Genomic DNA, 25,842 nt, shown 5'->3' with positions numbered 1-25,842 from the left:
GTTGTGTAGCATTCTAATCGGTCCGTGGCAGAGCCATGAATCTTCCTTGAACGATCACAAGAAATTCAGAACTAAGCCGGAGACATTTAAACGAGCAGGTAGACAAATAAGTGTGGGGTTTTATTCACGATGCCAGCCAAGATCATTAAAGAAAAATGTGCTGCAATGAGAAACTTTCCTGTCTTTGCTGTGCTCAGCCAGCAGATCTGGACCCCAGATCCGCAGGATCCCGACCCCCATTTCCCCCCCCCCCCACCCCCAGCCCCGACCCCGAGGCGCGGCGTGGGGGGGTGGGAGCGGTGTCACTCCAGGCTGTGCGGAGAAATGGCCCAGCCACACGTCCGCGCGGTGAAGGGCGCGACCCCTCAGCTCTGACACCCCCCGATCTTGCATGTGTTGGCGTGGGAAGGCACCAGTGCGGCCAGCAAGCCGGCCTCAATCCCCTCGACAGGGGGCTCAGGTGGTTCCTGGAGGACACACACTTTTTTCCCGGAGACCCTGGGGAGCCCTATTTCTAACTTCTCACAAAGCTCTCGCACTCAGCAAGGCCACCTCTATGTCAGCATCAGCCCAAGCAGAGAAGCCCGGGTGTCTGCTTCGTCCCCGGCGCGGTCTAGCCCAGGTCTCCCTCCCACCACAGTGACCCCTCCCCGGAGATAGGAAGGTCGGGCAGCCGTTGACGTGAGGGCAGCGCCGGTGGCTTCAGGAAGCGCAGTGCGCAGGCGCGCGCGCCGCACTGCGCAGGCGCCGCCCAGAAGTGACTTCTCCAAAAAGTGTCTTAGTTCGCAGTCACCTGAGCTCGGGGGAGGGCGGCGACGCGGCTGCGGATAATCAGCGCCCTCCGTGGGTTTCCTGCTCGGCGGCGACGGCGTCCCCTTCCTCCTGCGCGTCCGCGCCTCCCGCCCCAGCCTCCCAGCGGGCCTGTCCTTTCCCTCCGGTCCCGTCCCAGTCTCGGGCCGAGCCGGGCCCTGCAGGCGCGGTCCCTGACCATGGCGTCCCTCTTCAAGAAGAAAACGGTGGACGGTGAGTTCCAGGCCGACTTCCCCCCTCCCCGAGGAGTGTGCCGGGGGCTCCGGCTGCGGTTCTGACTGCGGCCCGGGGGGGCGCGGGGCGGGGCCGGGTGAGAGGCCCCACAGGTGACCGCCGGGCTGCGTCACTCCGCGTCCCCGGCCTCCCCGCCCCGCCCCACCGCAGCCTCACCTGCACAGGTCTGGCTGCTCCCCTCTGACAGCACTACCCTCACCCTCATTCCCCACCCCCTCTTTACGACCGGGATCCGAGGCGTCTGGAGGAGGCCCTTGAGTGTCTTTAAGACTTGGAGATGGATGAATGGCTTTACTGGATTTCCCGTGTGTGGAGAGAGGCTCCACTCCCAGCCATCGCCAGAGACCTTAGGACGAGAACTTGAGTATAGGCTCCTGTCCCTTTAAAAACGCTCCATCAGTACACCTGTGAAGCACGTTTCTTGATTGACTCCAGTATGAAATTATAAGAATTCCCAAGATGTGCCTAGGGTTAGCTTTCGTTATGGTTATTTTCTTTCTTATGATGGTCTTTGGCAATGTAAGGGATGTATGTACTAGTGACATTGGAGGTTTACATTTTAAAGACCTTTGCACTGTTTCAGACTTTGAGCTCAATGTCATTTTGTGAGAGAGAGACAGTAAATATACTGGCATGTATAAGTTTGGAAGTACTCATATGCAGTGCATGGACATATTTAGACATGAGTGCTGTCAGGTAATAAATTCATTCAAGTTATTATTTAAAAAAAAACTGTCACATTACATGTTGAGTCTAGGTTGTTGCTGGATCAATCAAAGAATCAATTCTTTGTAAGTGTCCAACCCTGCTGCATAAAGAGTACTAGAGCTAGACAGTGATTGGTACAAACACTACTGAGTCCTGACTTGGGGATAACTCCTTCCATCCTTTGTGTGGATTGTTCCAAGGCCAGCAAAATTATTTGGGGGAAGATAACAAAGACATCATCTACCAGCCTCTCTGTCCTTCATCTCAACACACAGTGCTATATTACCCCTGACTTACAAACAAAGCATATTTTTTGCTTCTTTACATTAATTGAAAAAAAATTGTTTTCAGTTTCTTTTGACTTCTTATTAAATGAGATGTACCATTTACAATACTTAGCATAACTACTTAATATGTGATATGATTATGTGACATGGATTTCATATATGTTAATCATGAGAATGATGTTTAGTCAGGTTTTTTTTCAATGCTTTCTGTACCAGTATAGTGATTTCTAGTTATTGCACCAGAGGGAAGAAAAGATTTATTTACTTATTGCTCGAGTTTTGTGTAGTGAAATTTAAACCAAGTACAGCAACAACAAATTCACTTGTATGTGGCATGTAAAAAAGTAAAATCTAAAGTGGCTGGGGATTGAGCAACTAGGGAACAGGCATAATAGGGATGAAAAGATAAATTTCAAAGGATACAAAATTCTAGACAGAGGAATGATTTTCTAAGGTCTTTCCACAAAAAAAAAATCTTTCTTGATTAGTTTTAGTGACTTTACTATACAGTAGAAAAGCCATTCCATCTCTCTTAGTTTGATGTTCCAAGTTAACTTTTAACAGTAAAACCCAAACATTCCTGATTTTAATTGTTTAGTAACTGTCACCTGTTTTCAAACCTGTGTCTCAGTTCTGTGCTTCCTGGTGCTTTTGGCACTCGTGACTATTGTATTGTAGTGTTGAGGAGAGGAAAATAGGCAATGATGCTGGGTAATGAGGGTGAGTTTAGGCCTAATAAGACATAATGTTTTTAGTAGACTTTTTTTTTTTGGGGGGGAGGAGAAGGTCCAAAGGATTTTTGCTAGGGATTTTGCCACTAATTAAAGATTCACTGTGAAATTTCTGAATGTAAATTGGACCAGTATACTCCTTGACAACTACCAAGCTATATATTTGATGTTTCCTTAAATTACCATGTCACTTCAAATAATTTACTCATTTCTTAATTGTAGACCTATATTTTCATCATATTAATAGAGCCTTGCTGAAGTTTTTATGCTTTGTTTTATGAAAAGGAAGGTTTTTTTCTTGTTTTGTTTTAAAAAATGACAATACTATTCCTAGCAATAATGAGGCTATATATCATGAAATTTAATGAAGTTTTATATGTTTCTCTTCTATCTTTGGGCACATTGATTATTGATCATAAGATCTTTTACTATGTGTTGACTTCTTTTTTAAGGGAACAAATAATGAAATTCTGATACATAAAGAAAACATGTAGCTGCTTATGGATCTGGGGAACAATTGAATCTTTTTGTCTCTGGATTGGCTGGAAGAATTATATACTGTATCACTAAAGACTACTACATATGTAAATTAAAAAGAAAGATGACGTTATAGTACTTATTACTATTCAGAGTTATGTTTAATTCATTTTAGACACAAATATGATTCAAGTCTCCTCATTGTATACTTTGTTACAGAAATTAATGAGAGGTGTATCTCAATGCCATTGAAGAGAAGAATTTTTTGCAATTTGAAATTAAAATTGAGTATGCCCTTTTCTTTTTACTGATGTGTGTGTGTGGTACATCCTGTTTATCTACAGTATTCTTTTTCTCCTGGTATGCAAATAGTGACCTATTTATAGAGGTTAATTATGAACCTGTAAATCAGCATATCATTAAGACTTGTCATAAATGGGCAGCTATCCAGACTTTCAAACAGTGAAGTTCAGGGGTTGGGTATGAACTGCCTAGCATGTCTACTGGAGGCATTTGGGATTGCAGATGTGTTACCTATGCCTGGGTAAAAGTGAAGACTTCAAACACTGTATAATTTTTTTATTTGTGTCCTCAATAAAGACAAAACTTCTGGTACTGTGCAAAGAATTTTTACTGCTGTATCATTTCCAAATAAGCCTATGAGCTAAGCAGTATTATTGTCCCCATCTTAGAGATGAGGAAACGAAGGAAAGGTAGTAAGCAAGTTTCCCAAGATCACAAGGCGCAGAGCGAGGACCTCATGTTTTTAAGTGTTATCATTCTTTTCTAACCCAGTTTAGTGTGATAATCTTTATAAATTCATGAAACTCTCAATGCATTGTTTGACTTGTATCTATAGATTAGACATGTTTCTCTTGGAATTAGTAGTAGAACTTTAATTTCCATAGTGGAAATTACCTCATTTTTCTGACCTTCCTGGACCCTGGTCTTTTCCATGGTCTAATTCCTTTCTGATCTTCATCTAAACCTCTTGAAGAACTAGAAATATATATTCTCCTTCTTACTACCTCGTTATCCTTTTCCTCCAATTCTTAAGCAGTTTGCTTTCATGTCATATGATGAGATGTTATATAATAACTGAATTCTAAATCATCATATCAAATGGCCATTTTTAATGATTGCCTCTCTGGCCGATGTTTTGAATTTGATCCTTATGGTAAAAAAAAAAAAAATTAAAAAAAGGGGCTGGGAAGGTGGCTCAGTGGTAGAGCGCTTGCCTTGCATGCATGAGGCCCTGGGTTCGATTCCTCAGCACCACATAAGCAAAAAAAAAAAAAAGGGCTGGAAGTGGTGCTGTGGCTCAAGTAGTAGAGCACTAGCCTTGAGCTGAAGAGCTGAGGGACAGCGCCCAGGCCCAGAGTTCAGGCCCCACGACCGGACTCCCCCCGCCAAAAAAAATTTTTTACAAATAGATCTCCTTTCTAGCAGGGTGCCATCCTAGCTATTCAGGAGGCTTAGATCTGAGGATCCCAGTTCAAAGCCAGTACGTGCAGGAAAATCCATGAAACTCTTATTTCCAGTTAACCACCAGAAAACCAGAAGTGGCACTGTGGCTCAAGTGGTTGAGCACTCACCTTGAGCTGAAGAGCTCAGGGACAGCGCCTAGGCTGTTCAAGCCCTACAACAACAACAACAAAAAATTCTCTCCTGGCCACTCCTTTTCAACTTTTTTTTCTTCTCTTGTTTTTATAGACAAAGTTCGTGGGGTTTTTTTGGGGGGGGGTTGTTCATCTTGGGATATCACTGTTTTAACTGTTATGTTATTTTCCTAAATGATCTAGTATCTCTCTTTCTTCAGTTATAATTGAAGTGCTAATATATGTCAGATTTGTATCTCTACTGGTATTTTTGGTAGTGTTATATGTCCTATATATCCAGTATCTCAAATTTGAGATCCAAAACAAAATGCATTATCTTTTTAAAAATTATTTATTTTTCAGTGTTTTATTCTTCAAGTGTTGATGGTACTTGAGTCTTCCCCACTACCTTCAATTAGTTACTAAGGCAGTTATTACCAAATCCTTCCTTTCTTTGTCTCTTAAATATTTGTCACATATGATACTGTATGTACTTTTAACTCTTTGCTCTAATTCAGATCTTACTTCACATTGACTGCTCTATTGCCTTCTTTTCTTTTCCTGTAGCTTCAAAATGGCAAATCCTTCTTCTAGACATAATGCAGTCAGTATAATCTGAAATGAAATCTAATTCTACTGCTTGCTCCTCAATGTAAACCTCTTTATTGAGTCTCTTGTCGTGCATGGTTCTCCTTTGATTGTTGCCTCTTTGTCTAGCTATGTCTGGACATTTTATTGTTCTGCAGTGATGTTCCACTATTCATCAATATACTGTGTGTCATACCTTTTCTCATCCTGACATATTTGCTTATAATGCCTTCTGACTAGAATTCACTTCTTTTTAACTTCCTCTAGCTAACCTGAACTTTATAGTACTTTTTCCTTCTCAAGGAAGTATTTGATGCCAACTAAATTGTATTAAGTATTGCTGTTATTTAGCATCTGCTTTCTAACTTGCATTAACTGGAATCACAGGAAATTCATAAGTAATTAGAAAGTTGGCTTATGCTAATTCTACTCACTTATACATTCTGTATTGAGTTCAGAGTCCATATGAAAATTTGGTAGTTACCAATTTGGAAACCATAGCCATAAAGTAATAGCATTTACTATCCCAAAATAGTTGTTTTTCAGTATCTAGGACTTACTAAAATCTATACTGTTCCACTGATTGCCACCCACTGAGAGCCTTCATAAAAGTTTAGAGATAATTTGAGGACCTTGAACAGGAAAGAAAGAAGGCTTCTTTGGTTTTTGCCTCATTAGGATGATATCTATATATGCTAGTTGTCAGGATTCAGAGTGCTAAGCAGTATAACTAAATTGGATTACATTTCTGGTCAAGATGTTATCAGTGGTGCCATGTTTCTGATATGTTAAGAGGAAATAAAAGTATCATTTATATAAATAATCCTCTTCACAAACATTTCTCCTTTTGCCAGAATAAATAGAACATGTTCTTGGAGGCAGATCTATAGTATACAGATCTTCCCCAGAATATTGTGTGTGTCTTTAGTGCTTATTATCTAAATATTTTAAATTCCTGTTTTAATACCTGTTTGCTTCTACATTCTTGACACACCAAAGAAAAGTAATGTAATGTGGATTCTGGAACATAGTGTACTCCTGAGAGCATTTTTTTGTGTGTGTGTGTGGCAAAATTTTCCATACTTTTAGAAGAGAGATGTCTATGGGACTGTTTCTTTCCTGTATATTTCTCCATCCTCCTCATGATACCCAACACTAGCTGAGACCAAAGATTTGTGACGTATTCCCATCTCATAACCTTTCTTCAGCTCTTCCAAAAACACTATTTTAATACCAATTGATTAGAATTCCTCAGAGCTTAAATAACTTTTGAGATCTATGAGAGAAGGAAATTTTTTTTTTTTCCTTTTCTGCTACCACAGTCTTGACTCTCCCATTTTCTCTTTAACATCCCATTTCTGTTTTATAGGTAAGGCCTGCCCTTGTTCAAGCTCAGTTTTTCTGCTTTTTTCGTTAGTAAAGTACTAGGTTTTGTTGTAACATTTTCATACAGACATAATATGTATATTGATCATGTTCATTGTCCTTCACGATCCTAGCTTATCTCCTCCCAAGCTCCTTCATAAGTTTTTGAGTTCCTTGGCCATGTGTAAAGCTATTGGCATGATCTTTTACTGTCCAGTTTCCCCTAAATGTTTTTGTTGTTTTTTTATTTACCAAGTATTATTTAAATACTGTCCTCTGAGTTTTCTTTATTCCATTTCTACAATCCAATAAATTGGTTTATATACCAAATTTCCATTCTGTCTCACTCTCTTACACTCACTTTTTGAGTAAATTAGATTTGTACAGCCTGCTTGTTTTCAGTACTACCCTTTAATGTCTCTTAGGCTCTAAGTTTTAAAACATGAGTTTACAGCATTTTTGTTCAGTTCTAACTGCAGTCTACCCAAGAAGTAGGTAGGTTCCCACATAACCAGGATAGCTTTCTACTTTATTGTCCCTTGGTAAGTTCCATCATCTCTAATTAGCTGAAGTCAAACTCTCATGGCTTTCTTCTGTCCATAGTTATAATTAAAGTTGGTTACTGGGTTCTGGTGGTTGACTCATACCTGTAATCCTACCTACTCAGGAGGCTGAGATCTGAAAATGGCGGTTTGAAGCCAACCCAAACAAGAAAGTCCCTGAGACTCTTAACTCCAATAAACTACTCAGAAAGAGCTGGAAGTGGTGTGTTCCAAGTGGTAGAACACTAGTCTTGAGCAAAAGAGACTCAGGGACAGTGCCCAGGCCCTGAGTTCAAACCCCAGGACCAGGAAAAATAAAGCCCCCCCCCCCCAAAAAAAAGGTTGGTTTAATGCTGATACCAGTGCTAATGTATTCAGTATTCCTACTGATAGCAGCTACTGCAGTTTGCAAGGTGGAGGAACATTTTGTTTCTGCTTACATGTGATAGAGTACGATAACTGGGAGCAATGAAATTGTATAGATAAAATTATTTTTTCCACAGAAATGCACTTAAAACTAGAAAAGATGTTTTGTTAGATGAAGAAATCCCTCATGACCTGATAGCCAGTTGCAGAATGCAGTACATGAAGAGAGGAAGCTGTGGTGTGAAGTGTCTCCTGAGTGTGCCTGATCTGTCATTTTAAGCAGACCACCGACTTCCTGGAAAAAGGTGCTTCAAGTTGTATTCCTCAGAAATCATCAGATATTCATATTTGCAGTTGATAATTCCTTTTTACTTTCATCCTTAAATTTGCAAATTATATGCAAATTTAGAGGATTTAGGGAAGCAAACCACAATTCAATTTGGGACTCGGCCCACTAATTCCTGTAGAGCTGTCTAGGGAGCTGGGCTAGACCACCTGAGAGACCTTTTTTGTTTAGTTGTTATTGTTTTAGTTTGTTTGTTTTGACATACCCCATTCCCCCAATAAGTTAAGGAAGGCTATATCTTTTGAGGACCAAAGCCTAAGCTGGCCTGTATTTCATTCATGAAAAGAGCCTGAACAATTTAAAGAGGCATTTTAATGCCTCACGGTGAGCTGGCCTGGGGGCCTTCTGCAAGTGTTGGTGATGGGTTAGCAAGACCACCAGACCCTTTTTTTTTTGGGGGGGGGTCCAGTCGTGGGGCCTGAACTCTGGGCCTGGGCACTGTCCCTCAGCTCTTCAGCTCAAGGCTAGCGCTCTACCACTTGAGCCACAGCACCACTTCCAGCTTTTTTTGTTTTTGTTTTTGTTTTTCTGCTTATGTGGTGCTGAGGAAGCGAACCCAGGGCCTCGAGCATGCAAGGCAAGCGCTCTACCACTGAGCCACCTTCCCAGCCAAAGACCATCTTTTTTAACTCACCAAATAGTCACATCCATCCACATTTGAGAGTTTTACAATTTTGAAAGCTTTCTTGTTGCTTTCTGTTGTTGTTGTTTTGTTTTATTTCATGGTGTGCTGCAACTCGCTGCTAATGGGGACAAGGCAGTAATGGAGACTGGACCATGGAATTGAGGTTTGGGGTACCGGGGGACCTTTTGTCAGCTTTAGATCCCAAGGTTCCATTCACCAGGGTTTTTTATTGGTTTCATATAGAACAGTATGTGTAGAGAGTAAGGTATAAGCATCAACATGTGAGAATATTTTTGTATACAAGTGGTAGATGACATCCTCATCTTAGAAACTAGAGCTAAACAGTAAACAGATTGCAATTTGCATACATCCTTAGTCTACCCCCAGGCTCCCAGGAAGTTTAAAGTCAAATTAACTCATACCTAGGTTAGAAATCTGAATTCCTGAAGCCAGAACTGATTTACCTTTCCAGGAAATTCTCAGCAGTCTGTGAGTCTTTACTCCAAACACAGCCTTCCAGACTCCCAGTCCTTTTGGGTCTCACAGCTCTGCTTTTCATGCTGTCAGTAGCGTGCCATCTCACATGTTCTCTAACTCCAGACACATCTCCAACATAGCTTTCTACTAGTTATTTTGAAAATGCAGTCTCTAGAATTTTCTTTCCTGGCTGATTCCAAATCCAAATCCCCTGGATCTCAGCCTTCTGAGTAGCAAGGATTATAGTATGAGCTACTGGTGCTCAATCATATATTTTTTATTATATGTATTCCTCGCTTTAGAACAGAAGGAAAACAGATCTACTAAAAAGTAAATGAAATGGAAAATAAACTTCCTTGAAAGTGTTCAATCGTTTTGTGTATTTTTTTTTGAATTAAATGTGGGTTTATCATAGGGATTGCTTAAGAAAAATTAAACTGTAATTTGTGAGTTTTATTGCTATTTCTATTGTTTATGTGAAAAGCTGTTTTACTGTCATTTCCTACTTACCATAATATGTTTTAAAGTGTTATGATTATGTTTTAGTATGTAACATTACATGCTCAGAGTTTATAGCTTAGAGCTGTTTAAATATTAATAGGTCCATTAACAACTATGAGGCTGTGGAATATGCAGTAATTAATTTTCTTTATTTTTCCTCCTTTGTTATACAGGACAGTTAATGTACACATAATAACATACAATTAAGAAAATGAAATAAAAATGTTTTTGATTAAATTTTATGTTTGATTTGGCTATCATCTATATTTTTAATAAACATGGGTTTTTTTAGTCTAGACTGATTCTTAGATACCAACTGGGTGTCCCAAAATATATCTTAATTATGAAACTAATTATACAGCGCTCGAGTAGACATTTCGCTCAGCCTCATGGATTTTCTCACTTCAGATGCCAGTCATATGTCCTAGCTTGACACACATGCGTCTTTCTAACCAGGTGTTCCTAAGCTCATTTTTGAAGGTGGGCACTGTAACATATATTAAATAGGTAGGTTTCATTACGTAGCCGATGAAGAGGACACCACACAATATTCAGGCAGGAAAAGAAGTTTATTTACAGAACTGTCCACACCATACATGGTGGAGAAGTATGGCCAAGGAGACAATCCCCCCTCCCCTCCTACCAGGACTTATCTAGGCCTGGGACAGGAAGAGGTGTAGTCAAGTGTGGGAAAGGTGTGGCCCCACTGGATCTGGATGTGATCTCAGGGCCTTGGACTCTCCTATGGTCAGATGGGAGGCACTACCAGAGGTGGCCCAGGATGTGATCTAGCTGGAGGGGGAGATGATTGTTTCCAGGTGTGCCAATTACCTTGGTAACACAGATACTGGGTGGAAACTTAGCCACGAGGTAAGGAGACCTTACAGACAGTTTATTGGGAAAGCTCTCAGAACTCAGGATAGTGCTTCCCCTGTCCTCCTTTAATTGCTGGTTTATTGTGAAGTATATCACACAAGGACAGTGAATGGAAGAGATACTTAGGTGGAGGAGGTGGCACACAGTTTCCACGCCCTATGTGAGTGCACACTGTTCCCAGCACATGAATGTAGTCACCAGTTGGGAAGCTCTGAATTTCTTTCCTGAGGAGCTTTTCTAACCCAATGTCTAGAATCCCCTACATCTAATTTCTGAGAATGGAGTAGGCTGAGGATTAAATATTTGGACATTTTGTTGTCCAGCTCCATCCTTAAGCACGAGTAGTAGAAATATTAGAGTGCATGTTACAATTCTTTTTCTTTATTTTCTATGTTTACTTGTTTTTTGTTGTGGGTACTTGGACTTGAACACAGAGCCTTGGGCTCTTAGCTTTTTCTGTTCACTGGTGGCACATTCACACTTGAGGCATGCCTCCTAGCTTTTTGCTAGTTATTTAGGGATAAAAATCTCTCACAGACAGGCTTTTTAGGTAGAATCTGAACCTTGATTGTCAGATTTCAGCCTCCTGAGTCATTAGGATATAGGCATAAGCCACTAGCATCTGGCTATAAATTTATTTTTAACTGATACATAAACATAAAATTTACATGTAATTAATAATTGAAGTACATAATTTAAGGGTACAGATGTGAGGGGGAAAACGGGGGAGAACTATGGAAAGGGTGGCATTGATTAGGTGCATTTTATTTTTAATCTGATGGAACTATAACCTTTTTGTACAACCTTTTAATTAAAAACTACGTGGAATAATAGAGTACTATATCACATTTTGATATATGTATGCATTGTGTAATGTTAAAATGAGTTTAAATTTGCCTGACTTCTCAAATATATTTTATTTCTTCATGGTGTAGACTTTCAGAATCCTCTTTTAAAAAAAAACTTTTTGAAATATATGTGTAGTCATCTTACTGCGGGAAAGAAATACTGAACTTTTTGCTACTATTTAACTAATTTAGTAATATGATCAGACCTTTCTACTTTTCTCCTATATTTCCTCAGCTCTGGTAAATATATTACTTTCAATTGTTATGAAAACAACTTTTTTAGATTCTATATGCAAGTCATATCATGAATACTTGTCTTTCTGTGTCTGGTTTATTTCACTTGTTGACCTCTGGTCCATTCATGTGGTCATAAATGACAGGATTTTATTCTTTTATGTGGCTGAAGAGCATTCCATTGTGTATATAAACTGCATTCTCTTTACCTATCAATTGATACAGATGGTTTCTATTTCTCGGTTGTTGTGAACAGCTTACATTGAACATGGTAGTAAGATGTCTCTTGGATATACTGGTTTCATTTCCTTTGGTGTTAACTTTCCCAATGCTCAATTTTGTTATATATAAAATAAAAAAATATTCAATTCCATTGTATCACATGTATATTATATGTAGAGCACTTAAAATCTTTCCAATAAGAGACTAATAACAAAAGTTAAAATTTGCATATTTACTTAGTAATTACTACATTATTTAGTAATTACTAATGTCTGTTATAGTCTATCAAGCCTTGAGCAATCAAGTTTTCAATAAGGATTATAAAGATTCCAAATGAATTACACAAAATCAAGACACGTTAAGAATGAGTTGACAATTAGAATATATCAAAGCATTTTGAATGTTATTACTCCTTAAAACAAACTATTTTCTGAATAGGAAACATTAGGCTTAGAGTATTACCTAACTTTTCGAAGATAAAATTATATAGTAATCAAGTGGCAGAGTGTAATAAAATCCACATCTGCTTCATTTGGAAGATCTGTTGTTTTACTCTGCTATGACTTACTACAGCAGGCAAAAAAAAAAAAGATTTTTTTCAAATAGACATGTGCTTCTGAAATTCATATGCTACTGGAGTAAGAAGCATTTCTATGTATATGTGTGTTATACATACTATATATAAAATATATATAAACTGTATAATAATTCTCTAAGAGAATATTTTATTGTGATACAACATAAACTGGTAGTTAAGATTTAACTATAATATTTGCACTTATAATCCATGTTTTAGTATTTGACTATTAGAATATAAATTAGACTATTAGAATATAAATCAATGTTTCATTTTTGTTGTAGTTTCATAATCTAGTATATTATATGGTATTGAAGAAAATTTTTCAGCCATAAATTTACATTTCTTTTGTTCTCTTAGATGTAATAAAGGAACAAAATCGAGAGTTACGAGGTACACAGAGGGCTATAGTCAGAGATCGAGCAGCTTTAGAGAAACAAGAAAAACAGCTGGTAAGTAGAACATTAAATTTCATTTTAACTTTTCAAATAAATTTGAGTGTTGGAATAATTAGCTAACTAGGAAAAAGGCACATGGCAGGTGGTAAGTGACTTACTTGACTAGAAATGGCATTTAATTCTTTCCTGCCTTTTTTTTTTTTTACCTTGTTGTGTTATCCTGCTTCCTTTTCCAAGAATTCTGAATATTCTGTTGATGTAGAACCAAGTTATTCCTGAAATTCACAAAGCTATGACTTTCTAGGAAGAAATAATTTTCAAAACAGAACTATTTTCTTTTTGGATGGCCACAAAAATAAAATTCTTATGGAAAGCAAGAGAGGGTTATAAAAAATTTACATTAACTCCTAGGTGACTTTTTTATATTTTAAAGATAGTGACTATGACAATATTACTTTAATAGGCTGACTTAATTCATCTTTATATATTCTTTATGCAATGAATTTAAATTGGTCATACAACACATAGCAAATTTGCTGTGTATTTACTTTGCTTCAGACTCTTAGTTTCTACATAGATAATCTGTATTGTGAATGAATAAAGCTTTATGAATTTTTTTTCAATTTTTAAACCAATTTTTATCTTCTTTTTTCTAATACAAGCTAGAACCATACAATATTGGCTAGAAATAGTATGAACAGACATTGTTATCTTTTTGTTATCTTAGTATTTTTTGTTATTGTTATTGCAAAGGTGATGTACAGAAGGGTTGCAGTTACATCCATTTCTTTTTGAACAGTGTCAGCCTTTTCCTCACTTTCTCCCAGATTTTCCCTCCTGACCTTCCCCCGTCAAGTTGTATAGTTGACTTTCAACATAATGTCTAGTGAATATCACTGCTATATTTGTTCACCCTTTGCCCCATTGTTTCTATCCTCTTCCCTTACACTCCTCCAAACAGATAAACTTACATAGAAAACGAAAGGTATAGAAAACAAAACCATTGACAAAGGAAAAAAACAATAGCAAAAAAACCTCTTTCCATTTCTTGGAGTTCATTTCAATAAACATTATTTTATATGATCATATGCACACAGCTATTGAGCCATTGTGATCCTCTCCTAAGAATATCTTTCTTTGAAAATTGGTTTTTTGAAATAATGTCTAATTGAGTTTGCCATTTTGTCTACACAAGCACTTTGTTTTGTTAATTGAGGTCTGTCATACACCATTTAGATTAATGTAATTACCTGTATTATTAGCTTTAAATATGCTACCTCTCTATTTTCTTTGTTTTCCCTGTTTATGTCTGGATTTTCCTTTTAGTATTTTCTTCTGGGTTCTGTGTGTATACTCCTTTGTAGACTTGCTTTGTATTCATGGGTGAGTGTACCAGTTCTTGTCCTTCCAAAAATGTGTTAATCATCACCTTCAGTTATTCATTCCCTCTGTGGCTTTATGAAAGCATCTTTCCTCTTAAAGAAACAGGGAATTTTGTGCCTGTTGGATCTGTTCTCCTGAAATGATCATTGAAGACTACCTCAGTTTTGTTTGTGTGTGTGTATGTGTGTGTGTATGTGTGTGTGTGTGCACGCATGTATGCATGCATATGTGAGCATGCTAGTTTTGAGCCTTGAACTCAGGGCCTTGTGCTCATACTTGACTTTCTTCCTTATGGAATGCCAACTCTACCACTGGCAGCATGCCTCCAGTCTATGAGGACTTCCTCTTCATGTTACTCACTTGTTTTGTTTCCCCTTTTAGGAATTAGAAATTAAGAAGATGGCCAAGATTGGTAATAAAGAAGCTTGCAGGGTTCTAGCCAAGCAGCTTGTACATCTACGGAAACAGAAAACTAGAACTTTTGCTGTAAGTTCCAAAGTGACTTCTATGTCCACACAAACAAAAGTAATGAACTCCCAGATGAAGATGGCTGGAGCAATGTCTACCACAGCAAAGGTACATTGAATCCTGTATATTCACACATTTTTTAGTTTATTAAAGTGATTTAAGTATTAGTATTTTAAAAAGGCAAAAGATTTAGGTGAATTTATATGATTTATATGAAGAGAAATTAGTACTGATAGTTAAATCTGGTATTAAAACACCTTCTGATGGTTGGGTAACTAGACTTGAAGGAGAGATTACTCATATATTTACTAATAGGTTAAGCAAAGATATCTGATACACTCCTGCTATTTAGAGGATATAGTATCTGAATTGGAATTCCTAGTTAAATTGTTATAAATGTGGTAAATCGGCCTAAATATTTCTTTAGATCCTCTTAGAGAAACTATAATGACTAACAGTAATACAATAAAGAGGAAGACTAGACTAGGTTTCAGCCTTCCTGTAGCTTACCGTCCATTTATGGGAAGCCCATGTAAGAAGCAGTGTGTGGTGTTACATTAGGAACTTGGCTTTGGTTCAGATCTTATTTCACTCAGCATCTGTAGGACCTTGAACCAAGTATTGAGCTTTTCTCTGCCTTCATTTTCCATATGTAAAAGGCTTAGAGCAAGGCCTTGCTTATAATATAAATGTATAGCCATAGCTATTCTGTTACCCTCATCAATATTGTTACTGGTATTATTTACAACAATAAAATAAGTTGCAATTTAAGTAATCAAATTTAAATCAATAACTAAATTTACAAGCTATATGTTCTAATTTGTTCTAATCAGATGTGCTAGGGACTACTCCCTTAAGAAACTGGTATATAAACTGAAAGCTGAAGTGTTACTAGTGAAAGCTGGTGATAAGGAGCACTCTAGATTAGGGACTAGTTTATGTAAAGGCCCTGAAGCAGGAACTAGAACAACACATTTAACAAAATTAAAAAAGAAAAAGATCAGTGAGCCTAAAGGGCAGTGGTAACAAATTAGATTGTCTAATTTGGAAGGTTCCAGTGGCTGTCAGGCAAATTATAGAATTTGGCTATTAACTCTAGAGAGACACTGGGGAGTTTATTTGAAATCATTATGCTTTTTATATACCAAATTATCTACATAATACCTATGTGTGTATGTGTGTGTAATATCTCACACTGGCCATAGTAGACAAAAGTAGTGTAAACATTTAAAGACTCTACATATATTTCTGCAAAACAATTTTTATTGCTATTCACTATAGTTTTAAGTATACTAATAGTCCTATATATGTGTGTTGGTATGTCCTGTAATCCGTTTTCATCTAAACATTAGATGACAATAGTTAAATTTAAAATTCTTCTTAGCTTAGACATTATCTACTTGCAATATTAATAAGTAAATTTATTTTTCCCATTTGAATAGCAATGAGTTTTATGTTCATAAATGGTGTTTACTGCACAGGTTTTTTGTCTACTGTTCTGAAGCGTTTTCCCACACTGGACTTGATTTTGTAGATGTTGAGCCGATGGTTTTTAAATGAATATTTCATGTTTTTCTAGAGTATTTAACACTCTGTGTTTTCTTATGACAAGATGCATATCTTTTTAAAGCCTATCTGTATTTGATGTATTCCCTCTAGACTTATTTCATAGCAAAATTTTCATAATTATGTAACTACCTGAATATTTTTTCATATATTTAAAGACAATGCAGGCAGTGAACAAGAAGATGGATCCACAGAAGACACTGCAGACAATGCAGAATTTCCAGAAGGAAAACATGAAAATGGAAATGACTGAAGAAATGAGTAAGTTTAAGAAGTTGTAATAAAATGTAGTTTACTCATCTTTGAATTAACCAACTTCATTTACTAGTGATTTTTTTATTCTTATCCTGAAGGCAGAGATGAAATGAGAAATAATGGAACAGTTATTGATTATACATGCAAAATAACTTGTGCATAAAATAGCTCTTGCTTGTATAATTGTAAGCAGTTTCAGAGTCTTGTTGACTCTTACAAACTATAGAAAATTTATTGGTATTGGAAGTAGGGTGAATAGAGCTCTTTCTTTTGCTTTTTTCTCTCAGAATAACATTTATAGTTAGTTTTCTTCTTTCTGCATTTATACTACCTACATGTTGTGGTTGAAAAATAGTGAATAAAATGAAATAGCACCTAGAATTTATCTGTACACCACCTAGATCTTGCAACTCTTAATGTTATATATTTCTTTACTACATTTACTACATTTTTTCTTATTTATAAAAGTGACTCCATGTTACATGTACAATCATAATCTTATGTTAACTTTTCAAAAACATACAGCATAAGCTCATGACATTGCATATTAACAATAAATGTTCTGAGCCATTCTTATTTCAACATTATGTAAATGATAACTTTTTTAGTCATTATAAAGAGCCGTAAGGGAAAAACATATTTTCAAAACTCAAGGAATGAACTATCAAACTAAACACTATGAAGGCACATATATTACTACATATATTACCTAGAAAGAAAAAAAAAAGTTTTTGCAATACTGTGTTTGAACTCAGGCCCTTGAACTTACTAGATAGACAGTACCACTTGAGTCATGTCCCTAGCACTTTTTGCATTAGTTGTTTTTCAGTTAAGCTCTTCTGTCCTTTTTTTTCTAGAGTGCACTTCAGACCCATTATCCTCCTACCTCCATCTCTCACATAGATGGAATTGCAGCATGTGTGGCCACACCTGCCCTTATTCTATAATGATTTAAAAATATATTTATTTATTTATTACATTGTCTGGCTTCATAAATCTCCTTAGAATATTAACAGCTTTATAAGACTTTTGGCTTATTACTACCAAACTCTCCCCATAAAGATCACACGAATACATACTTTGTAAATAATGAATGAATGAACCCTTCATAGGATCCTAATTAATATCATTATATTATTGTTTTGAAAAGGTATCTCTCTCATTGCTTTGTAAAAATGTAGGAATATGCCAGTTTACTTCTGCTTATCAGCTATCATTTCTAGCATTTGGGGTATAAGAATAATAAATATTTAAAATGTTAGGGTTGCCATAGTCGTTATTGTGACTAATGAAAAGACTAGAATAATTTCTAGCATTTTATTTCAGAGTATCTTTTTTTCTTCTAAAAATGTAGTGATAATATATACACTATCTTTGGGAATTCCAGAATCTGTATAGTTTCTATATGTCTTTATTTTGAAAAAATATGTTTTTTTCAAGACTCTTGAAACTCTGAAAAATTTTAATGATTGAGAGATTTGTTTTGTTGTTTATATAATGATTAGAGTATCTACCATGTTCATGTGGTTTCCACTGAATGGCACAAATGTGAACACATATTGACAGAATTGATTTTCCATTAAGCTGTAATGAAAAGTATCCGTCAGCCCTTAATCATATGGCTTTCATATTTTTCACAGTTGTTCCAATTTGCATTTTAGCAATTTGTAACCCATTCTGAAAGAATAATTATTTTTATTTACTTTTTCAAAACTTGCACCTAAAGATAAATTTTAAACTTAAATGACTATATTTTTTCTAGCAATACTGTTCAAAAAATGGCTCACATTCATGTTTTGGAAACAGGATCTTTGGAAAATGTTTATTATGTCTTTGGTTAGATCGGTTAAACTTGTCCTGAAAGCATTCTCCTCTTCTAATTCCTGATTGCATCTGTGTGGTTGTCCTCATCTGTCTCCATCTTTCATCTTCATTCATCTTTACAAGCTCTGACCTCTCTCATGACTTTATTGCATCTAGATCACATACTCTTGAATTCACTTTCTAATGCTTACCTCTGGAGTATGCTCATCAGATGCCCTCAGTGATTTCCTGCTGATCATAGAGTCACATACCATAACCATACATCAAAAAGTTTTTTGGTCAAGCCTTTTTATTTTACCATTGACAATACAAATACCAGAGTGGTAAAATGACAAATGTCTTTTTCCTCCAAAGTTGCATAGACACTAAATGAAGTAATTATTTGCCCTATTTCTTATCCAAAAGCTTTTTAGCCATTTTCGTACCTAGTTTATTCTACTAAAGTAACAAAATCAATTTTTAAATCATGCTCATACAAACCAGATACTATAACCAATATCAAACTTTGTAACTAATGTCAAAGGTGCATAGACAAAGCAGAGAGATGACTGGAACATGAATTGGATTATGAACTGTTTGCAGAGCATTCATTCCCCAGATGGTCACCTACCTTATGTGCATTTTCCAGAGAGTCATGGCTCATAAGCCCACAGATTGTTAGTTAACTATTGCAGTACCAAACCAGGAACATCCCATAGAAAGAGAATGTTTTGGCCTTTTACTAGGAGCCCAAATACCATCATGGACACGAGATCAGACTGGCTACATGCCCTGCATCTTCTATCATTTTCTATGAAATTCATTCAGAGGAACTACTATTGTAAGCCATCTGCTTTTCTTTTCCTTTTTTTTTTTCCTTTCTAGCTATTTCCCATTGACACACCTTGTATAAAAACCAAGTGGAATGACATACTCTTCCTGTGTGTGTCCTTTTTGCCTTGCCAGTCTCTCTCCCTATATATACCTGATGAAGTTAGATCTTGTAGTACTCTCATGTGGTCCTTCCAGCTGGATAAAACAGCTTACCTCTGAAACACTGCAAACATATATATATTTTTTAATTTTTAATTTTTTGTCAGTTGTGGGGCTTGAACTCTGGGCTTGGGCGCTGTCCCTGTGCTCTTCAGCTCAAGGCATGTGCTCTACCACTTGAGCCACAGCACCACTTCTGGTTTTCTGGTGGTTAATTGGAGATAAGAGTCTCATGGACTTTCCTGCCCAGGCTGTCTTTGAACCATGATCCTCAGATCTCAGCCTCCTGAGAAGCTAGGATTATAGGCATGAGCCACCAGCACCTGGCCTGCAAACAAATTTATTTTCTTACTTCCCAAAATGTGTTATTTTCCCATTTTCTTCTCAAGAATAAACCACCCAATGACTTCATTTTTCTCCAGCTATTCTTTCATTTGGGGGACAATTTTTAAAAAAATATTTAATAGGATATTGAACAAGCATTATGCTTCCTATCTGTTGAGTATAAATTTAAGAAGCAAGAAGATAGGATTGTGGACATACAAAGTATAAATTTTCTCCCAAATATTAAAGGAATATTTGATTTTTGCATATTTTTTCCTATTAGTTTTCTTAACTACTAGCTGAATGGATAGTTATAGAACTGATATTTTAAAACTTGAAGCCTATAGTCTTGAATAGCACATACGTGTTATGTGATGTGATTTTTAAAAATTATTTTATTTTATTTTGGTTCTGAGATGAAATTCTGACTTTTCACTTACCGTTCTTTCCCTTCAGCATTACAAGTAGCATTTTTTAAAAGGAAATCAGAGTAGATTTATTCTGTTGTGTTATAGCTCGTGTTGTGATGAAATCATTCCAAATTTAGTGACTAAGAAATATATTTTCCAGTATGCTTCACTGATGTAGGAAGTTACTTTTATAGTTTATTCACTCATGTAAATTTGTCTTCTATAATGGTTAAAATATGTGCATAATTTGACTGCCTTTTGAACTGTAAGTCTAACCTGAAATCTATTTAAAAGTAACGCATTGCTTTATTTCTTTCTTTCCTCCAAGTAAATGACACGCTTGATGATATTTTTGATGGCTCTGATGATGAAGAAGAAAGCCAGGATATTGTGAATCAAGTTCTTGATGAAATTGGAATTGAAATTTCTGGAAAGGTATGAGTAACCACTTTGCTTAGATGAAAATAGTTTGTACCATTTTTGTCACAATTGCTTTTAATTTGTCCTTTCATGTTCTTTTCATGGCTTTATCCTTGTTTCACAAGTAAATTACTTTATAGTCCACTCTTTGTATCCTAGTCTAACTGGTTGCTAATGCACATTCTCTCACTTTTTGCTTCACAATAGATGGCCAAAGCTCCATCAGCTGCCCGAAGCTTACCATCTGCCTCCACTTCAAAATCTACAATCTCTGATGAAGAAATCGAAAGGCAACTTAAAGCTTTAGGTGTAGATTAGTCAAAAAGCCATAATATTTTCACTTACTTATTTAGTGTAAAGGAAAAACAGAGTGTTGATTCGCATTATTTTGTAAAAATGGAGACCAGGAGTGAACAGTTGGTTCCTCACCCATGGCTATTTTGAGTCTTTTGCCAAAGAATGACAATGATGCAAAAATGGGAACAGTTTGGATTTAATTAGAACTATTTAGGAGTGATGATGTGTAAAAAGTTGACTCTTCCCTGCATGGCATAGAGTAATCATATTCATTACTTAGTGTCAGTTTATGTTCTAAATCTTTTTTTACATTGAATACAAAATTCATAGGCGCCAATTTAAAGAGACTCGTAAAAATATTCGAAGTATATCATTAATTCTGTATCTGTTGCTTGTCCTTTGTAAATGATTATGTGTTATGACAATAGGCGGTTCAGCTGCCAAATTATTTTTAAATGATCTAAAAGAAGAGTGCTATATAAACATCTGTCTTAAAAACTGTCAGAGATTTTCTTTTCTTTTGTTTCTTTTTCCTTTGGGAGAACATTCTAGTTGGTAAGTTTATTACCTTTCAAAATGTGCTTGGCACCTGCCTTAAATAATACAAACATATTGTGCACATCTTTAAATTATTTTAACGGGCAGAAAAGAAATACCTTATAAGCTAAAATTGAAGCTTCTTAAATTATCTAGGCTTTCTTGTAAAGCTTATAAAATGTGTTGAACACGATTAGTAAAAACAAACCAAAAAAACAAAGACAAAATCCCTGCATTGGTAATAATTTACTGAAATGAAACTGTATTTTTGGTCTTTCTTCCAAGAACTGAGATTTTTTTTCCATATGAGAGATAATAACAATATCTGTGTAATTTTGAGTTGTATTAATGTACATCTTATTCTCTTTAAATTGCACCATTATTCTTAATTACTACTACTATGACAATACTTGATGGAAATTTTTAAATAAACACCTTTTTTTTGCTAAATAAACTACAACTTTGTCAGAAATTACTGCTTAAATGTATATTACTGTATTAGCAACATTTTTGAAGGTGAAGTTGCTATGGTATGTTATGAATAGGGAGAATAAAATAAAAGATACCAGAAAAGTTAGAAATAAACTTCAGAATTATGTTAGTTTTGAAAACTATGTTGCAACATATAAATCCTGACTCATCTCACCAAGAGAATTCTGGAGGATCACAAGTGTTGTGGTTAATTTGAACATTTTTGTACTTACGTTGGAAAAATCATACATTTTAGGACTGAAATATGTGTGACACGGAAGGTTGGAGTGAGCCAAGGCATCTAGTTTAGAATTTGTGTTCAAAAACTAGTTACCGTTATTGATAGTCTTAAGTATACATTCCCTCTACAGGGATAAGTGAAAACACTTTAATACAGGATGTTGTTCCAGGACATGGTTTTATCTTGGATGCCTAGAAAAAATGCCATCTTACCTTATTTATTTACATTTCTTACATTCTTACAGTCTTACCTTTCTTTATACATAAAGGGGCTTTGTTAAAAAACAAATACTTCCAAAGAAATATTTTGTTAAAAAATTCAATAAAATTTTATTATGGCTGTCCCCTTTCTTTTTTTTTTTTAATCTCTTTTATTCTGATTTTGCCTTCTAAAAATTGCAAGATTTATACCTGACTTTTTACTTCGTTTTTTGGTAAGGGCTTTGAATTCAGAGCCTGGTACTTTGCTAGGCAGGCAGTGTACCACATTAGCCCTTTCTACTTTTAGTTATTTTTGGGATAACTAAATAACATTTATTCCCAGGCCAGTCTAAACCATGGTTCTCTTACACCTCTGTAGCTGGAATGACAGGTATGAGTCGCCATGCTTTCACTATGGTGACCTATAGCCATGAGACTCCCTAGTGGCTAACCATACCTCATTTTATTTGGTAATTTTTTAAAGAATTCTTTTGTTATTATTCTAGAGGAGAAAATAGAGAACTGCTTTTATTTTAACAAGAAAAAGTATTGTTGTGAGTTAAAAATCAATAGAGGAGCGATGATTGTGAATTGATTTAGTCTAGTAACTAGTCACATTGAATTGTGACTAATCTAATCACATTGAATTGATCTGATAATTCCTTTCCTGAGTTTCCAAAGACTGAACATTTTCAGGTTTTAGTTTTAATGGTTATTTCAGTTATGTGTGGATACTTTTGGATCCCAAAGAGAGTAGAGTCCTTTGATTTGGCTATATTCAAAAAATGCTTTGTCTGGCAGATTTATGATCATTGTAAGTTTATAATGCTACTCGGTCCATCACTAAAAGTTTAAGAGTTCCTTTGGGACCATAAATAAGACCTGATAGATCAGAGGGAGGAAGCTGGCACTGTATGGGCATTATGTAATTTGACTTGCACAATAATTAATATGTTCTTACTTGCCTTGAGCATTCTAGGAATTTATGCCTTGCTATGGGCAAATGTATGTTCTCTACCAGCCAGCACATTTCTCTTGCCTGACCTCAAAGGGTCTACTTTAAACATGTTACTGTTATGTTAACATACTCTTACATTAAAACAAGATTTGTGCCTGGATCAATGTTGGATTATAGTTTCCTATAATCCTTGTTATTCAGGAGGCTCAAATCCTGAGTATTGCAAAGCCAGCCTGGGAAGAAAAGTTTGTGAGACTATGTCTCCAAAATAACTGTACAAATCCAAGCTGAAAAAAGTCTTCCCAATCTCAAAGACCTCTAATGGCTTTCTCCATTGATGCTCTTTGATTACTTTGCACAAAACTGTTTCTCAGCTGAAGAAAGATAATTTCCCAATTTGTCTTGTAGAAATTGATTCTATAAGGAGACATAAAAATGATTTTTCTAACCTTAATTTTAAAATAAGTTGTTTTCTTTAAAAGGAACAAAAGACTACAATTGTGAAGTCTTGATTTGAATTACCCAACACATACCCTGGACTTGAACACACACCCATCCCCTAATATTGAAAATGTTTCTTTGACTAAACACACCTGTTCATTAAAAGTGGAAAGGTAAATTATAGAAATGAGTTTGTTGAAAAAAAAAAGAAATGAGTTTGTCGGTAACTTCTAAGTGATTAATAATCTTTCCATTCTAATGGAGGACACTACAAATTTTGAAAGACCCCTTGAAGAGCTCATAGGATAAATGCACAAATCGGATAAAAGCAACCTTTGATGTTTATTCCACATGTACAATACACAGATGTTACAACAATAATTTACATTTGTCATTTCCTTAGCTACAGGACTCCTTAGCTTAGGATTCTAAATAACATAAACCCTTCTCTATTGTTTTAAAGGGTGAACAGCTAATAAAATACTTTTTTAATATAGTTTGAAATTTTTCTTAAAACTTGCTAATACAAATGAGCTAATAGCAAAAACTAATGCATCTGTCACTAACTTAGGAACAATTAAATGCTCTTTCAGTATTAAGTACTCATTGAAGGTAAGTCCTTTTAAAGAGAAAAAATGGTTCCAAAGTCTGGTAATAAGAGTAACCTGTAGATGAAATTATGATTATGATCTAAATATTTTTATGGTTATCTAAGTATATGGGTTTTTTTGCATAAATCATGATAGCAGAAGAGCAGTGTGTGTGTGTGTGTGTGTGTGTGTTACTCCAGCTTGAATTTAGAGCCTAGTTGTGTGTGTGTGTGTTACTGCAGCTTGAATTTAGAGCCTGGTTGTTCTGAGTTGTTTTGCTCAAGGCTGGCACACTATCACCAAGCCATACTTCTACTTCTGGCTTTTTGGTAGTTAATTTGAGATAAGAGTCTTACAACTTTCCTGCCTTTGAACTGTGATCCACAGATCTCTCAGCCTCCTGAGAAGCTAGAATTACGGGCATTAGTCACTGGAGCCTGCCATTGATCTAAATTTTAATAGTAGCTCTTATGTAGAGGTTTTTGACCCACATACATGCAATTTTGTATATTTATGTGTATATAACACATATGTGCATGCACATATATACAGATAAATATATACATATTATGTGTATATTGATCCTGCTTTTGGAAACTAAAGAATCCTTTAGTATGTTTTAATCGGATAAAGAAATACTGAGTTACATAAAAAGTATACTTAAACATGTATAGCAGAATAGTTTGGACTTTACTTTTAAATAAAAGTACTTCTAAGCCGGGTACTGGTGTCTCATGCCTGCAATCCTAGCTACTCAGGAGGCTGAGATCTGAGGATCATGGTTTGAAGCCAGCCTAGGCAGAAAGTCTGTAACATTTTTATCTCCACTAAACTACCCAAAATGCCAGACATGAAGCTGTGGCTCAAGCAGTAGAGCACTAGCCTTTAAGCAAAAGAAGCTCTGGGACGGCGCCCAGGCCCTTAGTTAGAGCCCCAGGACTAGGGCTTTTTAACAAAGAAAAATACTCTTCTTAGATGCAAAATGTGCTTCAGTTTTTCTTCAGGCTATCTTGTTGATGACATCTATATTAGTAAAAGGTCAAAGTTGATGGTGATTATGTGTGCACATACATAGCTATCTAAATAGATTATGACATGCGATAGGCTTAAGTGCCAAATAATATTAAAATAAAATTCTACAGAGTATATTTAATAGGCATTCTTAATAAAATTTCACTGAGGTTTAAAATAAGTTTAACTGCCATCAGACTTACATTCAAAAATGAAAAAAAAAAAGTATTTGTTTTATCTCAGTTTCCTTCTACTTGAAAGTTTTAGAGCTCACTCTTCTAAATTAATTTTCTTCTTTTGGATATAATTCCCAGGATTGAAAGCTCAGTATATCTTACTTTATTATTAATAAATCAAATTCTGACCAATTACACTAAAAAGTTTTTTTGTTTTTTTTTTGTCGGTCGTGGGGCTTGAACTCTGGGCCTGGGCGCTGTCCCTGAGCTCTTTAGTCAAGGCGAGCGCTCTACCACTTGAGCTACAGCGCCACTTCCGGTTTTCTGGTGGTTTATTGGAGATAGGAGTCTCACGGGCTGGTTTTGAACCGTGATCCTCAGATCTCAGCCTCCTGAGTACACTAAAAAGTTTTTTTACACTAATAAGGTTTTTAGTCTTCTAAATAAGATTTCCAAAATAGATGCTGTTTTTAAATAAGACAGCACCC

The 25,842-nt window shown here is 36.0% G+C and overlaps 1 protein-coding gene across 1 annotated transcript; it reads left to right on the top strand.

The window, feature by feature from the left end:
* The first annotated feature begins 758 nt into the window (after positions 1-758).
* On the top strand, positions 759-21,726 carry Chmp2b (charged multivesicular body protein 2B). Its single transcript, XM_070030445.1, has 6 exons — positions 759-1,023; positions 12,773-12,864; positions 14,575-14,769; positions 16,386-16,488; positions 20,341-20,447; positions 20,640-21,726. Exons 1-6 carry the CDS (start codon positions 990-992, stop codon positions 20,748-20,750), a joined length of 642 nt encoding a protein of 213 aa, XP_069886546.1. The 5' UTR covers positions 759-989; the 3' UTR covers positions 20,751-21,726.
* Positions 21,727-25,842: the final 4,116 nt, after the last annotated feature.

Source organism: Dipodomys merriami, unplaced genomic scaffold, assembly GCF_024711535.1.
Source record: "Dipodomys merriami isolate MVZ:Mamm:240054 unplaced genomic scaffold, mDipMer1.0.p SCAF_2, whole genome shotgun sequence".
In the NCBI taxonomy this organism is placed as follows: Eukaryota; Metazoa; Chordata; class Mammalia; order Rodentia; family Heteromyidae; genus Dipodomys; species Dipodomys merriami.
This window is presented reverse-complemented; position numbering and strand designations above follow the sequence as displayed.

Bases quoted from the DNA above. Each gene is read 5' to 3' on its own strand.
- Chmp2b (XM_070030445.1), top strand. From the start codon at position 990: ATGGCGTCCCTCTTCAAGAAGAAAACGGTGGACG. The intron at 12,865-14,574 runs GTAAGTAGAACA...TTCCCCTTTTAG, and splicing joins AGAAACAAGAAAAACAGCTG to GAATTAGAAATTAAGAAGAT. The intron at 14,770-16,385 runs GTACATTGAATC...ATATATTTAAAG, and splicing joins CAATGTCTACCACAGCAAAG to ACAATGCAGGCAGTGAACAA.